Here is a 16,160-nt window from a genome sequence, read left to right on the forward strand (position 1 = left end):
GAGGGAAGTGGAGAGAAAAGAAACAGGGAGGGATGAAGTGCTGAAGGGGGGAGGGCAGGAACAGATACCTATAAGTTCAGGTGCTGGGACGGCTGATGTCAGTGATTATGCAACAGTGAAAAGCAGGTAATCTGCTGATCTGAGGCTTGCCATGCACACATGGCCATCCCTGACACTTTGGCTTGTTACTGGAACACACACACACACACACACACACACACACACATTTATGCACATTTCTCCAACAAATGCCATAGACACCTTTCTATTGAAAAGCAAAATATTCCCAATGCCAAGTGCCATCAAATCCAATCAACTTCTCATCCATATTACCAACTCACAATAAACTTGCAGGAACAGTCTGGCTTGTGAAAAGAATGTCACCTGTTCAAATTCCTACATTGGCTGGGAAAATTTCACCTACAAGCTATTTTCAAGACGCCATTGAGCAAGGCACTTAACACTTAATTTGTCCACTAAGGCAGCTCAGTGGTCAGTGGCAGAGAACTAGTTGTACTGGCAGTTCCCATGTGTGAGTGTGTGTAGATGTATGGATGTGAAGCTGGACACTGGAAATAATAATAAGGTGTTTTTATCTTGCCACCTCTAAGCATTCAGTGTGAGCATTATAATGCACCACAGCATACACATACAGACACACACACACAAATAGGCATACAATCACGTACACACATAATAATAACTTGTATGTATATTGCACTTTTCAAAGCAAAAGCAAAATGCTGTGCAATGAAATAAAGGCTGCATTGACATTCACAAAATGAAATTCATTCAGTGCATTTGCAGCAACAAATGAGTTCTGGCAGTGGACATTCACATACATGCATACATGCTAGACACATTTTAAGACAGTTTCAAAGATAATAAAATAATACCGCAAAATAAAAGCTTGAGGGGCAGATTCTGCAAGCCTGATCTCCTGTGGCAGATTGTTCCAAAGACTCTGCGCCCTGTCAGCAGAGGCTCCTTTGGTTTTCAGTCTTGATCCAGGAATGGAAAGCAGGGCCCCGTCAGATGATCTCAGGCTGCATCCAGGATCATAAAGGGAGGGATGAAAGGTCAGGGATATAAGTAGGAGCTAGCCCATGTATGGTTCTCAAAGTAATTAAAAGCATTTTAAAATCAATCCTAAACCGGTAGCCAATGTGAAAATGTGAAAATTGGTGTAACATAGTCACACTTCTCTGATCCAGTTATGATCTGAGCTGCAGTATTTAGGACTGACTGCAGCAGATGAATCATTTATTACTGATATGTATATGTACTACATATACATATACTGAGTCCAGTGTTCAAGGAGTCGCTTTCCTCAGTCGTTTTAGGAAACAAAAGGCTTGACCATGGGTGTTTCTTAAGAGACAGAAAAAGTGGCTCATATGTTTTGGAGACATCATAACAGAGCCAATAAAATGGATCAAGTCATATAAGACTAGAAAAGCAAATATATACATAAAATACACATTACCTGTCTGAAAATGTAATCAGTTGGACTTTTGGAATCATCATCAAATAAACACATGATTTAAAAATGTGTTTTGTGGTTTAAAAATGTGTTTCTATGTGTTTTTAATTGTGTCTTGTGTTTTTATTTATAAATCATGAAGACTAAATGTGTATGTATTGCAGTGAAACACTATTTCCTGAAGAAAATGGAGTGATCTACCAAGCTATGTCAATGTCATATCATTTTGATATCAGTGTCCTATGAAATTAAACTAAAGGTAATGGAAAAATCAAAATCAACTTGAGCTAAAAAGTAATGTGGCATTATGCTGTCTGCTTTTTTTGATGAAAAAAAAAATGCATAACCATAATGAACCCTACCTAACTGCTGACTGAACACACTGAATCAAGCCTGTACATAGGCCCGCTTCGTGAGGAGTTTATCATATGTGGCATGTTTATTTAATGCATTAATTCCTTGTTTTTATGAGTCATTGTTAATAAAAAGGATGTACATTAGCAGGGGTCACAGAGGGGGGTCAGTAGCTGGCGGGTAAATGTCTGCTGTGACTTTCAGGTGTGTTAACAACATGCAGAAATAGCTTTCATGAACCCATGGTACACCCTGCCTGCACTCTAACACCATGTGCTGCCCTGAAGTTGAATGGTGCACTGCCACCTAGTGGTCAGGCATTTAAACGACTTAAGCGCCAGCGTGCAACAAGATTAGAGCTTTTTTTTTTTTTTTTTTTTTTTTTCAACACAAAATGCATTGGGGGACCAGTTTTCACCATTCCTTGATTAATTTCTCGTCCAGATTATGATACATGATATTTATGATACACGACGTCACACATATATCTCAAGTCTAAAGATACCTTGCTGCGCACACGGAACATGTTTGTTTTGCTACGATGTAAGTGTCAATAAAGTTATTCAATCGGGTTGTGCAAAATCTCCCCCGGCCCCGCTTTTCTACATACCACAGGGAGAATATGGCCCACATAGTCTGCTCAGATCAGCCCCTCATATTAATGTGTAACTTGACCGAGTCCAAACACCAGATGAGACCCGCCTCCGTCCACTTTAACATTGTGCTCTTCCTGCTTCCCATAACAAAGTGCAGCGCTGTGAGAAACCCGTCAAGCTCAAGCTGAAGAGGTAAGACTGAGAATAAGAGTTAATATTTCACGATCACATAATGCACACACGGTACAAGTTTCCCTCTTGGGTAATGTGATACTCGATCACTGGAGTGGTACTCGACTTCAAGCATGAATGCCCACTTGTACACAGGTTAAATACACAGATATCCTAAGAAGCTGCAGTATCTTATAGTAAACCGATCAAAGTTAATATTTATTGAGACTGGGTCGCTGGTTGTCTTTTGAGCATGTGTACAGCCTCACATTTTAAAAGTGAGTACTGACCTGATTGTAAACTTGGCTGTCTGATTGCCAAGTCTCCCCTATGCCTGGAGCATGAGGAGTCTGTGGGGCCCAGCACAAGCTCTCCGGCTTCTTAGAGTGACAAACACACAGAGACTGGCATGGCAGCCACATCACAGGCATCAAAAGGTATAGTACACTGGAAGCTTGAATGCTGATTTACAATCACACATTGTCACCGGTTAATTCAGTGTGGGCACACCTTTATAATTTGCAAAATGAAAACGGTTAAACTTGCATGTATGTGTGTCAGTTGTCCTGAGTCTTGTCACATCTGTCCAAAATGAACATACAATTGTAATCATTTGTCTGATGCACTATAAAGTTAATTTTTGATAAGTGAAGAGGCAAATGTAAGTGAATTGAAATGACAACAACAAATCTTTGTAATATGAGCTGCAGCAGGTGAGGACTGGGTCAGACTCGGCCGCTTGCACCCTGTCTGTTCTCTTGTTTTGTCTGACCGTGAATGTCCAGCTCAAGTTCAGATGCTAATGTGAAAGTTAAGCAGGGTGGCATTTATAACCATGACCTTGTTTTAAGTGGCAAAGGCGTGCAGGAGACTGCGGGGGTGGATTTTGAGTGGATTTCTTTGAGTTGTTGTTTCCCCAAAAGATTCAGATTTCAAGTCCGTGGTGAAAATGCAGGTGTCTTTTTGCTCTGCAGGCAAAAAGACACCCTGGCCATGTCAGGCCGTCCATTAGTCTGTCCAAATGCCTGTCCGTTCAATCGCCTGACTGTTCAACACTTCAAGGACTGAACCGTGATTTTGCATGTTAAGCATAATATCCACAAAATGCAATACCTGCAAGCAGTCATATTCTAATATTTAGTCCTCCGATATTTTTCCTACCTTTTATCCAGCGATTGGTTTCCATTCATTCCATATCAAAGACTAAACACTTTCTTCACACATCACTGTAATAAGGTCATGTGCGAGGAATATGGGAAAAAATGGAAGAAATCTTCAGAAGGCCCACAGAGAGAGGGAAGTCTCTTCCACACTGGCCAGGAGCGCAGTGGGTGCTGAGTGGGCAAATATTAGTGCTAATCACTTGGCATGAAAATATAAACTCTATTCCAACCATCGTGGGTGACCTGAATCTTCCTGTTGTTCCATGCTCAGGCCAAAATATCAAATTTGCACACAAGATCAAATTAGTGAATTGCCATGATATTTGGTGAGGCATTTATATTCCCCAAAATAAGGTTCCTCTTTATTCTGATGACCCCATGACCTTTCTTCTTGCACCAGCTTCAGGCCTATTACCTGCATTCCCCCGACATGGACCTGTGATAGAGTACTGAGACTAGTTGTTATGAGGACTGTTATGCAGCACCCTCTAGTTGTGGCTGTAATAAGCACTGTGACAATCAGTCTGCCTCTGGTCTCGTCTATGTTTCAATTTAAACCTAATCTTTTTGGTGTGGTATCACTACTCAACGCGCGAATGCGTCAGTGAGTACTCTAACTTCCAAATAACACCTTCCTCTTTATGTTTTTTTCATGTCTTACTTCATTCTGCTTTCACTGACCCAGGTGATGGAAGGAGACAAGCCGTGTGCTCTGATCTCAGACGCGTGGAGCGAGCATGACTACCCGAAGGAGCTGAGTGACCTGCTGAAACAAAACTTCCACACCATCAGCTACAGAGAGTTCCTCCAAAATCCTGTTCTTCATGCCCCTAAAATCCAGGCTATTCTCATGTGGGCTCAAAGTCCTGCAGCTGAGCCCTCACTGCTTCGATCCCTTCCCTCCCTGAAGGTGATCGCCAATGGAGGCGTGGGCATCGACCACCTGGATCTGCCATTCATCGCCAGTCTTGGGGTGAAGGTCACTAACACGCCGGGTGTGGTCAGCGATGCCACTGCAGATATTGGAATGGGTTTGCTTCTGGCATCAGCACGGAAGATTGTCCAGGGTGAGACAAAACAAAGAAATAAATCTCCATCTAATCCCAAATCAAGCCAAAGGGACACAGCTTGTTTGAACCTAGTCCTAACAATAAGATGTTTTCACAGCTTGGGCTCTTGCTCTTATAGTATGTGTTTGCTAAACCATACAGATCCTCCAAGTCTGATCTGTTGATTAACCCCTCCCTGTTGTAAGAGCAAGTGCTTCTCCAAAGTGATCTGTCCCAGCAACTAACACAACAGCACCCATTTGTGTGGGATTCATTCCAGCCCCCTCAACTCAGTACCTTTGTTCCCAGAAGTGGCACTGTGTCAGTGCACAATGGCACTATGTCCCATATTCATGCACTACAGTACTGTAGGCGAATGAAGATGGGACGTGTCATCAGTGCATAGTGATACAACGTGTGTTTCTCTGTTGTGCATCTTTTAAAACATTTTTTTCAGCTTTAGGTTGACGCTTAAATCGTGTTGTTTGCTAGACCAGGTACACTTCATTTATTTTGGAAAAGAAACTCCCACCGAAGTGCTCATTCTTGTGACAGGGAAGAAGTGGAGGGTCTGTTATACTCATATAAAGAAGCAAACACCACCATGAGCCCGAACTGATAATAATCAGGGGCCTGCTTTTGAAAAGTTTGCCAAATTTTGAGCCTGAACCGCGGCCAAATTACAGTAAAAAGAAAAAGAAAACAGCCCAGTGTCACTCAAGTAATGTCAGGTGGGATGCATTCTTTATCTCAGCCTGGTTTCAGTCTGTCCCAAAGTGAGCGTTTTATTGGAATGCTTGTTTTGTGAGGGTAGAAAAATCATTGGATCAGATATAAGAAAATAGGCTATAATTTTCAGATGTCATCAGTACAACATCTATAATTTTGGACTGGAAGTATTTTTTTTTTCATGAAACAAACCTCAGGACTGTAGCTGTGTATGATCTTATATTTACACACAAAAAAAATCTTGTAGCAGCAATACAAGATTAAAAAAAAAAAATCTAATTTTTTGTGGCACATGACTTCTTTAGATGTTTATGGTCCATTTTTTTCTTAACTTTCCTAGGTCACCAAGTAGCTGTGGGCCATAAAACCAATAATTTACCAGCCAGCCTTATGGGATTTGAAGTCACAGGATCCACTCTGGGAATCATAGGAATGGGACACATTGGCTACAAAATAGCTCAAAGAGGCAAAGGCTTTGAGATGAAGATCCTTTATCACAACAGGAACAGAAGGTAAAAACAAATAGTTTCTCCTCCAAGTCACCTTTATATTTAACAAACAAGTGGCACAAAACTCTGATCATCTACATACATACATATGTGAAATACATACATCAATATATAAAATGATCTTGGTGTGTCCAAATTGACATGAATGTTGCCCAGTTTCATGTGAGTTGTTTTTGAGGATGGAGCTCCTCACAGTGATAACTTTAAATTACATTTTGAATGAAAGTATTTTGGAATGGTATCACTCAGCATAGCTGGTAGAGTCTCAGGTAGCCTTGGTCACACTTTAATCACAATGCAGTCTTACTGTTACAGAAATGTGACTCCTTCATAGTAAAGTAAGGAATCAATGAGACTCATCCCCTTTTTCTGCTGGGCCCTGTTCAGAAGTGCTGAAGATGAGAGGGCGGTGGGGGCGACTTACTGTGAGAACATGGACGACCTGCTGAGGAGGTCGGACTTTGTCATGTTGGCTGTGAACCTGACCCCTGAAACCACAGGTCTCATCGGCCAAAGAGAGCTGTCTCTTATGAAGCCCACAGCAACTCTGGTCAACGTTAGCAGAGGTGAGCATGAAATGTTTCCTGGACATACTGATCCTGATTAAGAGCTTATTGTTTGTTGCTGTACGATGAAAACCAGGTCTTTAGCCTAATAACGCTCTTTCCACATGTCAGGTCTGGTTGTGGACCAGGATGCCCTGGTCAAAGCTCTGCAGTCTGGGACGATTCATGCAGCAGCCTTAGACGTGACTCACCCTGAACCTTTACCAAGGTTTTGTTTCTCTGAAAATACACTCACTTCAGTTTGAATCACTGTCACTTTGTCATATGTTTGCAGTTCAATGTAGTAACTGTACAAGAGTTTACTTTGCCACAGCAACAGTGAACATGGTAGAGTCCATACTAACGTATGGTACACGTATGGTACACTTTATCCAATAGAAAGACATCAGTCCCACTCTTTCATTCACTGATCCATCTAATGACACTGAAGGAAGCAGGAATGAAGTGTGACTTAGACCCAGCAGCTGTTTGCTGGCTGCTAACTACTCTATTGCTTCATCTTGTGCAGGGATCATCCTCTCCTCGGCCTGCCGAATGTGCTGATAACCCCTCATGTTGGCACCGATACCTACCAAACAACAAGGAGGATGGTGGAGGTGATGGTCGAAAATGCCCGGGCTGCAGTGAATGGCCTGCCGATCCCAAATGAAGTGAAACCTCAATGACAAAACTATTGAGTACTGAGAGACTTTTGGTGGTTCAGAAAGCTGAAATACTTTTACTGTCCAATACTGCTACTAATGTCCTGCCCTCTGAACAAGATTAATTAAGTAAATTGAGCTAAGTTAATTAAGCAAAATGAATTCATTAATTTGCAATTATTTGCATGTCAATATATGTGTTTCTAGCAATGGTTCATTGTCACCACTAGGAGGCTCCACTGTCTTATCTCTGAAAAAAGTCAGTCAGTGGCTTAACAGTTTCTAGATGTTTGGCCCTAGTGGGGATCCGACAGTGGCATGATTTTGTAGCCAGTCAGCTTTGTTTTGGTGGTATCTTATAATTAATCTTTGAAGAGTTAAAGAAAAAAAAACTGCAGTCCTTTTTGTACTTGATGTGTCACTGAAGACGTTTTTACTTGAGTAAATGACAGATTAGTAGCTCTGATGTGCTTTGCTGTGGCTTATTTGTATCTTGTTGTAATGCTGTTGATAATCATGATCACTAGCAGTAGTCATATTTCACACGTTCTCCATACTTACCGTGTGTTACATGTGGGAAAATACTTGAATTGTCTTTGTATTCTCAGTTCATCAGGCCATGTGTCAATATCTGTTTTTCTGAGCTAAAATTTGTGATAAAAGCTAAAACTAACAATTCTATCTTTTACAAGCTCCATAATATTGAGAGTAGTAGTTGTATTGGCTATCAGTGCTCTGAGCTGAGTCAAAGCTATGTGACAGTGCACTTTTTGCTCAATTATGTGATCAAAACAATATTCAGAAACAACTAGATTTTTAATGCTTTGCAGGCCGGTGCACATATTTTATTATGAATATTATTATTGGTAGTTACATTATTATGACATTCATTAAGGACAGATTAAGCATAAAGCAACAGTTTCAATTGTAGAGTAACTTACATTAACTACTAAATTATATCAAATTAAGTGTATAATCAAAATTTTTTCCTGAATATTGCTAAAAGAATCAAACTTCAAAATGACACAGTAGAAAAGAAAGAAGCAGCAGCAGAAAAGTCAACAGTTTATGTAAAAAAAAAAAAAAAGACATTAAAGCTTTACCATGTAGAAAACGTCTTTGTCATGAAATGAGACTGCTAAAAGAATTGCATATTGCTTTCTTTAAAGCACAGCATCTAGCATCTAGAGGCAGTTTACTTCAGGGTAAATTGCGTCATCAGCAATGCCACAGAGATTGCTGTTCCTGGCAAGTCGAAGGTATCCTGCTTCTCCCCATCCAGTTCCCCAGCTAGAAGCAGAAAAGACTCACAGTCAAGATTTACATGCATGAATTGTTGGTTCAGTCTGGTCAGAAAATCTATACGTTCCTGAGATTCTGATCATGATATTGGGATTTAGTGCACAAGATGTTGGGATTTGGATTCAATTTCCATTTTAAAGCCAGGAGGTGCCAAGATCAGTTTGACCCTGATGGCAAAAATGTCTTTAGATCAAAAGTTTTGAGAAACAGCATCTGTTATTCGAGTTGAATTTATTGAGTGGATGTGAAACAGAGGGCTGCTGTCAGCAGTGTGTGACAGTGTGCAAAGTTCATGGCCACTGAAATCACTGAGATTTTGGACTGGACTGGGATCTGAGTGACTTCAGACTGTAGCTTTGAAGCCTGGACTGGTAGTTTTTTTTTTTCTCCCACACATCACATGTTAACTATTTTATGGTCAGTTGACATGGTGATATGAAATCCATGTTTTGTTTTCCCATAAGGGCTCTGTTATTCAGTCCACAAACAATGAACTAACAGTGACTTTAAGACATTTTTGATGTAAAGAGAGTAATCCACCTGTTTTTCACAAGCCAGAAGTCCTCTCCTTGGTCTGTACCATAGCCCACAATCAGTATAGCATGATTTAGTATGTAATTATCGCATTCCGGGTCATTGTATACACCTGAAATAAAAATACTGTTGTTAATTTCCTACAGCGGGCACAGTGTACATATCATTATTATAATACAATATAAACAGTGACACCAAAGCTTCCAGGAAACGTTGCCACCAGCTTCTAGTCAGCTTCTAGGTGAAAAGTTCATGTTAACCTCACCATCCACCTTTTGAAATGTTGCTTTATTATGCATCAAATATACAATGTAAAATGAATGGTAATTATTTTTATATATTAGCTTATATTAAAGTAGGCCTACAAGTAGAAAACTCATCATAATTCAAATCACAACTCTACTTTGCTCAACCTGTAACACAATAAATGATGATGTCAGCATTGCAAATGTAAACCTTTGGCCCCTTCAGAAACTTTCAGTCCCCAGACAATAAAATCAAGCAAAAAAAAAAAAAAAAAAAAATCATAACCTAGTTAACCGTAGTTAACCCTAGTAACCCCTTAACCTAGTTACGGTGAAAAAAGTGGTGATACTGCTATGTTTATCATGGCACTTCCAAATTTTGTTTTATTTTTTTTTCCAGAGGACCAGGTTTGATAAGGTATTTTAGTATTTATTTGTTTTTCAGATACACTACATCTCTAAGGGAGTAGATTAAGCAGATTCTGTGCCTGAAATATTTAACTCTCTCACATGTTAAAAATATGATGGTGGCCTTAAATCTTTTGAAGAATTTGAAATGTATGAATGTAGCTGCTTTCTTCCTTGGGGATCAATGGTACCAATAACCTCACATTGAATCGCCGACTTCAGTTTCAGCCTCACCTCCTTCGTAGAAATGTAAGGTCCTCAGGTTGGCGTTCACAGCAGCAGAGATTGGCCCCACTGTCGCCACAATGTACTGCAGAATGTTCTCATCTCCTTCAGGAAGGACCTGGAAACCAAAGCATTCTCCGGCCTTTCCCTCGCTGGTGTAGCGACATTTCGCTTGCTTTGGGTGGTGACAAACAGAAACAAAACTAAAATTCAGAACACATGGTATATTTCTGCAATAAAATGTAGCACATTCCCATATTGATTGTGTTGCGCCTGTTTGCACAGTTATGGTTACAGTCTCTTTCTGCACCTTCCTCTGCACATATTTTGAGAGTAATTCATTTGCCAAAAAAGACAAAACTGACAGCATTATCATTACTATTGTAATATATATATATATATATATATATATATATATATATATATATATATATATATATAGTACAGGCCAAAAGTTTGGACACACCTTCTCATTCAATGCGTTTTCTTTATTTTCATGACTATTTACATTGTAGATTCTCACTGAAGGCATCAAAACTACGAATGAACACATGTGGAGTTATGTACTTAACAAAAGAAGGTGAAATAACTGAAAACATGTTTTATATTCTAGTTTCTTCAAAATAGCCACCCCTTGCTCTGATTACTGCTTTGCACACTCTTGGCATTCTCTCGATGAGCTTCAAGGGGTACCTGCTCAGTTTGAAGTTGATTTGATCACACAAACACATGCATCCAGACATAGATTCCTCCATTTATAGTGAGATTAGCACAGTGCCCATTAAAATGAAAATGTTAGAGTATACTTGTGTTTTGGGTGCAAAAGCTCTCATGAAAATGTTATGGGTTCAATGAAGTCAAAGCAACTGTGGCAATATTCAGTCTTTCTTATATTTTAATTATCAACTGTGCTGTAACATTTTGAGGTCAGTGTCTATGCTATTTTTTCATTTGGATAAATACTGAGGTTTACCTTCTCTTCATAGGGGTAAGACTGCTCCGAGTCGATGCCTCCATTTTCGATGATATAGTTGTAGGCTGATGTCACATATCCCCCACAGCAGCCATCATTCCCATCGTTGGTGCTGCAGTCCACCAGGTTCTGCGGGCTCAGCGGGATGAGGGACCCTGTTTTCTTCTTCATCTGGCCCTCAAGCGCTCCTACAGCACTGAATGCCCAGCATGACCCACAATACCCCTTTCAAACAGAGAAAAACATTATGTTGAATGCAACAGGGTAAACTCAAAGCTGATTCTCTTATCTCACAACATATCCTCACATGACTTATCGTTACTTATCATTACCTGGTCTTGGACTGGACTGACCATGCATTCCTTCCTCCAGTCCACACTCGAGGGTATTGGTGCATCACTCACTTGCTTGGAGGTCCAGTTTCTAAAATGATTTGGGTCTTTCATCTTAAAGCCATTCAGCTTCTCGTTGACTTCCTCTGCTGTCTGAATAGAAGAGAGGGCTCATAAAAGTATGAAATGCAAATGATGGTCACCTTTGTTGGCGCCACAACAAGGCCAACACCCCGCCTGTAGCTCATCTCCCCTTTGCTTGACAAACCATCCCCTTGTCCTCAGTCAGCAGTCAGTGTACCACATTTGTCTCTCACCTGGACTCCTTTCAGCCACGTTTAACGCCTCGGTGATGCCTCCTTCTGACAACTCAACAACATTTCAACACTTCATTTCAACATTTCCCCTCCCAGCTCGTATCAGGTTCATTTTAAGTCTTAGGCATCCTAATGCAGAGGTTACTCAGCCAGTTTGTGCCATGTGCATGGAAGCCACTGAAATGTTTTTCAGTTAGTCCAGATAAAGGTTTAGTGAGTCTAAGTTCAAAGTTCAGCCATGACTACATTTCTCATTTGGGCCCAACTGAGAAAAAGATAAAGAAACCATGTTTTCCAGGCATAAAACCTGAAACGGTTGCAGGAAAAAAGTATACCATGTCAGCCAAGTGGTTGAGTCCCATCGTGAAGGTGTGCTGTCCTGCTGAGGCCTCCTGGTTGTGTCTCAGCACCAGCTGCAGGTTCTTCTCCCAGACCTTCCTCCTGTACAGGCTCTCACTCTGAAACAAACACACTGACTGCCTGATCTGATGCTGCACCGGTGAGTGTGTGTGTGTGTGTGTGTGTGTGTGTGTGTGTGTGTGTGTGTGTGTGTGTGTGTGTGACAAAGAAAGAAAAAAAATACCTGATTATTATAAACCTTCTGATGCTTGACTTTCCATTCCTCCCATTGTTTGTTTAAGGCAGAGGAAGACTGACCAAGAACCCCCCAGGTGAAAAGCAGCACCACACACACACTGTGCATGCTGCAGAGGCACAAAGAACATCAGTCACATTAATGATCTGTTATTGTTCTTATGTCATTATGACCATTTTGAAAAATCACTCACAGTTTGGACTGGCATATTTGAACAGTGGTTGCAGAGTTTTCATTTGATGTTTACAGAAAAATAGAAAAAAACAGCACTAGTAGCTAATACTTGAGTTTTTTGAAAAATAGCCTGATCACCTTTACATTTAAGGCTTAAATCAAACACACTACAAACAGTAGCAACATAAACTACCCCTTCCCAAGTCAATAATAGGATTGGCTTGTCTACTATCACACCAGTTTCTGTTTCAACTTACTAGTTTGACATTTCTCCAGCGACGTTCTCTGTCTGTGGTAGAAATAATCCTCTACTTACTTTTAGGTTAAAGACCAGTTGTGTTGAAGATACTGAACCAAGTCTGAAAAAGCAGGATGTCACAGTGCATATTTCAGAGCTCAGTCATAGGTAATACTGTAGCCGCTACAGTCTGACTACAAACGACAAGAAGGAGCTTGTAACACAAGATCCTCTAACAAGCTGATCTTTAGGTCTGTCCTTTTAACAATTTAAAGACTTCGATATCAAGTAATTGTCCTATGCTGTCATGTGTATTTCCCACATGAAGAAAAGGAAGTTTGAATCTTTTTTTTAAATCTTGTCCTCTCTGAGCCTCTGTCTCAGATCATTTAGGTGTTCTTACAGGTATCTATCTGATCTTAGCCCTCTAATCTATAGGACTAAATCTTGACTTGAGCTGGATTTTGACTCTGTCCATCCAAACCACCTAAATACATCACTACAGACAATAGAAACCTTACCCTGCTGTTGTCAAGTCTGGTATGTTTGACCAACTGTCTTGGAAGGATGGTTTTTATCTCTGTAAAAGAGGAACGACAGTTTCCTGGCACACTCCTGATATTTGATACTTACTCAGAAAAACTCATCAGATAACTAGAGTTTCGTGTGAACCTAATTTCAAACCTACTGTGCACTATCCAAATATCATCATTACCCTTCCTGCTGGTGGTTTCTCACATGCCTCCCTTGTAACTTTCTGAATATGTATTTTTGTAATCTCTGTTGTGGTTACCTGGACAGAAAGTCAGCTTTATCTATATAATGTCTCATTCAGTGCTTTACAATGTTAGAGAAAAAAGAAAATGAAAACAATCTAAACAGACAAATGAGACCATGGACATTACAAAAAATATTACAAAAACACTTTGTCGACTGTAATGCCAAAAAGCAAAGGAGGGCCTTCAGCTGATTTGAAACAACGCTGAACTTGCATGAAACACTTGGTTTTGTGGTGTATGTAGCACAGCAGTCAGACTGTAAATGTTGTACATGTTTAAACATTTACTTTTAGGACAAAGTTTGCCTTCATTGCTTGATGTTTCACAAAAAGTGTTTTCGTGCATCATGGTTTCATATCAGGCAGGCCTGCATAAGATCATATCATGCTCAGAGCACGATGCTGATAAAATGATCATGTCACACAAAATAGATTGACATCTTCCACATTTATGTCAAGATCAAAAAAATAACCTTTGTCTACTGATCACAGTCGTTAGTACAGTCAGATGTTCATGAGCCAACCAAATGATTTTGCTTCCCAGTTGGGCAGTAAAATCACAGGCTGCAAACAAACTCAACTGTCCCATCACTATGACAGAGCAGTGCAATGGTTGAGTAACAAAATTTCAGATGATTACAGCCATCCTCTACATCATTATTTTCATTTACTACCGTCAGGGGAGAGGTATAGAGTCCCCTGTGCAAAGAAAAATATTTACAAAAAGTTATTTGTTCCGGTTGCCATAAAATATCTCAATCAGTAAGAATAACCACCTTGAAAGCCAGCCTGCTATCTCAGTGTACAACATCTTATTTAAATCCTACCTCAGCACAATGCACTTTATACTTATGTGAATTCAGTCCTCACCATCAAGCTCTTGGTGCTATTTAATGTTTCTTCTATTGTGATTTATGTAAACTTTTTAATGTGTCTTGTGATGTACTTAGCATGTTTATGTAAATGTGTTTTTAATGTATGCAAGTGGAAGACAAATTTCTGCCTTCTGCATGCAAAAGGTAGACAATAAAGCATTTTTCTATTTCTATTCTATTTCTTCTATTTCTAAATATCTTAGAAACCAACAATTTTTAGAACAGAAAATCAGAGGCGTGATCAGCTGCTACTTTTCTTTTAAAAACTACTCTTTTATTGCACAACTTGCACTGTGGTCACTAGAACTAGTGAGAAACATTATTTCGTTTTAACCTATGTACTTGTACTATGGGTGAAAATGACAAATAAAAGGAATCTGAATCTGAACTTGGCAAAGTGGGCCGTGGAGTTGGCTGACTTAACAAGGACAGTCCAAATTTACCACTAATGATGCTAATTTCTGTCAGCATCAAGCTGATTTCTTCATTTAGCTTGAACTACATGAAGAATAGCAGCAGGAATGCTTAGAATAGCAGTGCCACTTTTGTAGCCATGCTCACAAAAATTTTAACTACTTGCAATGTAGCCGAAGTCTTACAAATCCAATAAAGTACAAGAAAACCCCAAATCTATGCTGTTTTCATATGACTGATATCCAAATCATGATTGATAAGCAACCACCTATAAACACCTATAAAATAAGATGTGTCAGCAATGTTATGCTGTTAAGTTCCTAATCAACATGCATGCTCCCTAAACAAAAACAGACTAGAAACTTATCAGAGGTATCTATGCAAAAAAAAAAAAAAAAAAAAAAAAAAAAAAAAAACAGCTCACGTTGTCACACATGTCAAGGAAGTCTTCTAGTTCTGCTTTCACTGGTTACAAACATAATCAAAATTACATTTAGTTTTTTGAGAAAATTTATTCATGGATTCACTTCCTCACATTTTGCTTATTCAAACAGTTTGTACACACCTTGTTCTCTGTGAGGAGTCAATCCACTGTCCCCAGCTTTAATGCCTGAGTCTTCTCTCTTCACTCATACTAATAGTTGTCCTGATTCTAATGCTAACACTAATATTGATTTTACAAATGCTTCTTTTCATTTGCAGTCAGCAAACCAAGGATACATTGAATATTCACATTTTCAATTTCATGATGTAGTTTAATTCAAGCAAGTGAAAAACAGGTGAAACAATGAGGCTGATTTATGTTTCATTCTGCGTTCACAATGCACCCAGCACAAACAGCATGGCACGCTGTTCATGGTTCATTCATGGTTTGTGTGGTTGAAACGGCAAGAAATGGCACTTCAACCAATCATCATCTGTTTATTGACTTTAGCGCCCATGGAGCGATGCCGTGTTGCGAGGTCCATGGCTATGGAGCTCTGTTTTGACAACCACTCAGATTTTCAAAATGTCTTCCTAAAAAACAGTGTAAATTGTCACTACACCATTTTAAATTCAGCATACTGACACAGGCTAATGAACAGCATCTCATAGAAGCTGGTTGGGAATGATTTCCTCCTTTGCTGGTATATGCTGGCAGGAGGCTGCACAAGATATTACCCATCCAGCCTCATTGTAGTGGCCAGATGGGAAAACAGGCAAGGTTGTGGCAGACTGGAAACCTCGCCAAATCACACACAAACTATCAGGATGGACTGCACCTGGGCTGAGTGCAGTTTACTGACAATATTTGTTGATCCATTGTGGCAACCCAATTTGGAGACCTCCCTGAGGTGGACCACATATACAAAGGAGATTAGTTTAATGGTGAAAGTTAGAGTATGGGTTGGTTAGGGCCATTCAAATCAGGCAGATGTCCAAAATGGAAAGACCTACAGCAAGTACATACACCGGGTGCATCTCACACATAGCGACTGGGTTTAGCTGG

At 39.9% G+C, this 16,160-nt stretch overlaps 2 protein-coding genes across 3 annotated transcripts; one reads left to right on the forward strand and one right to left on the reverse strand.

Annotated features, from left to right (window-relative positions):
• The first annotated feature begins 2,398 nt into the window (after positions 1-2,398).
• On the forward strand, positions 2,399-9,242 carry LOC115367589 (probable 2-ketogluconate reductase). 2 transcript variants are annotated; one of them, XM_030063380.1, is made up of 7 exons: positions 2,399-2,625; positions 2,927-3,041; positions 4,453-4,834; positions 5,886-6,057; positions 6,442-6,620; positions 6,732-6,828; positions 7,129-9,242. In XM_030063380.1, exons 2-7 carry the CDS (start codon positions 2,946-2,948, stop codon positions 7,283-7,285), a joined length of 1,083 nt encoding a protein of 360 aa, XP_029919240.1. In that variant the 5' UTR covers positions 2,399-2,625; positions 2,927-2,945; the 3' UTR covers positions 7,286-9,242. The 2 variants fall into 2 exon arrangements, with proteins under 2 accessions (XP_029919240.1, XP_029919241.1); XM_030063381.1 differs by lacking the exon at positions 2,927-3,041 and having other exon boundaries at positions 2,402-2,625.
• On the reverse strand, positions 8,446-13,134 carry LOC115367285 (cathepsin L1-like). The gene is made up of 9 exons (XM_030062955.1): positions 13,126-13,134; positions 12,624-12,655; positions 12,181-12,301; positions 11,933-12,055; positions 11,281-11,433; positions 10,949-11,173; positions 9,985-10,150; positions 9,104-9,209; positions 8,446-8,551 (listed from the first exon to the last, which is right to left on the reverse strand). The coding sequence occupies exons 2-9, from the start codon at positions 12,632-12,634 to the stop codon at positions 8,446-8,448; spliced, it is 1,011 nt and encodes a 336-aa protein (XP_029918815.1). The 5' UTR covers positions 12,635-12,655; positions 13,126-13,134.
• Positions 13,135-16,160: the final 3,026 nt, after the last annotated feature.

This window comes from Myripristis murdjan, chromosome 11 (assembly GCF_902150065.1).
Source record: "Myripristis murdjan chromosome 11, fMyrMur1.1, whole genome shotgun sequence".
Classification (NCBI taxonomy): Eukaryota; Metazoa; Chordata; class Actinopteri; order Holocentriformes; family Holocentridae; genus Myripristis; species Myripristis murdjan.

Bases quoted from the DNA above. Each gene is read 5' to 3' on its own strand.
- LOC115367589 (XM_030063380.1), top strand. From the start codon at position 2,946: ATGAGGAGTCTGTGGGGCCCAGCACAAGCTCTCCGGCTTCTTAGAGTG. The intron at 4,835-5,885 runs GTGAGACAAAAC...TAACTTTCCTAG, and splicing joins AGCACGGAAGATTGTCCAGG to GTCACCAAGTAGCTGTGGGC. The intron at 6,058-6,441 runs GTAAAAACAAAT...GGCCCTGTTCAG, and splicing joins TATCACAACAGGAACAGAAG to AAGTGCTGAAGATGAGAGGG.
- LOC115367285 (XM_030062955.1), bottom strand. The intron at 12,056-12,180 runs GTATTTTTTTTC...TGTTTGTTTCAG, and splicing joins AGAAGGTTTATAATAATCAG to AGTGAGAGCCTGTACAGGAG. The intron at 8,552-9,103 runs GTGGATTACTCT...TTCTGCTTCTAG, and splicing joins TTCTGGCTTGTGAAAAACAG to CTGGGGAACTGGATGGGGAG.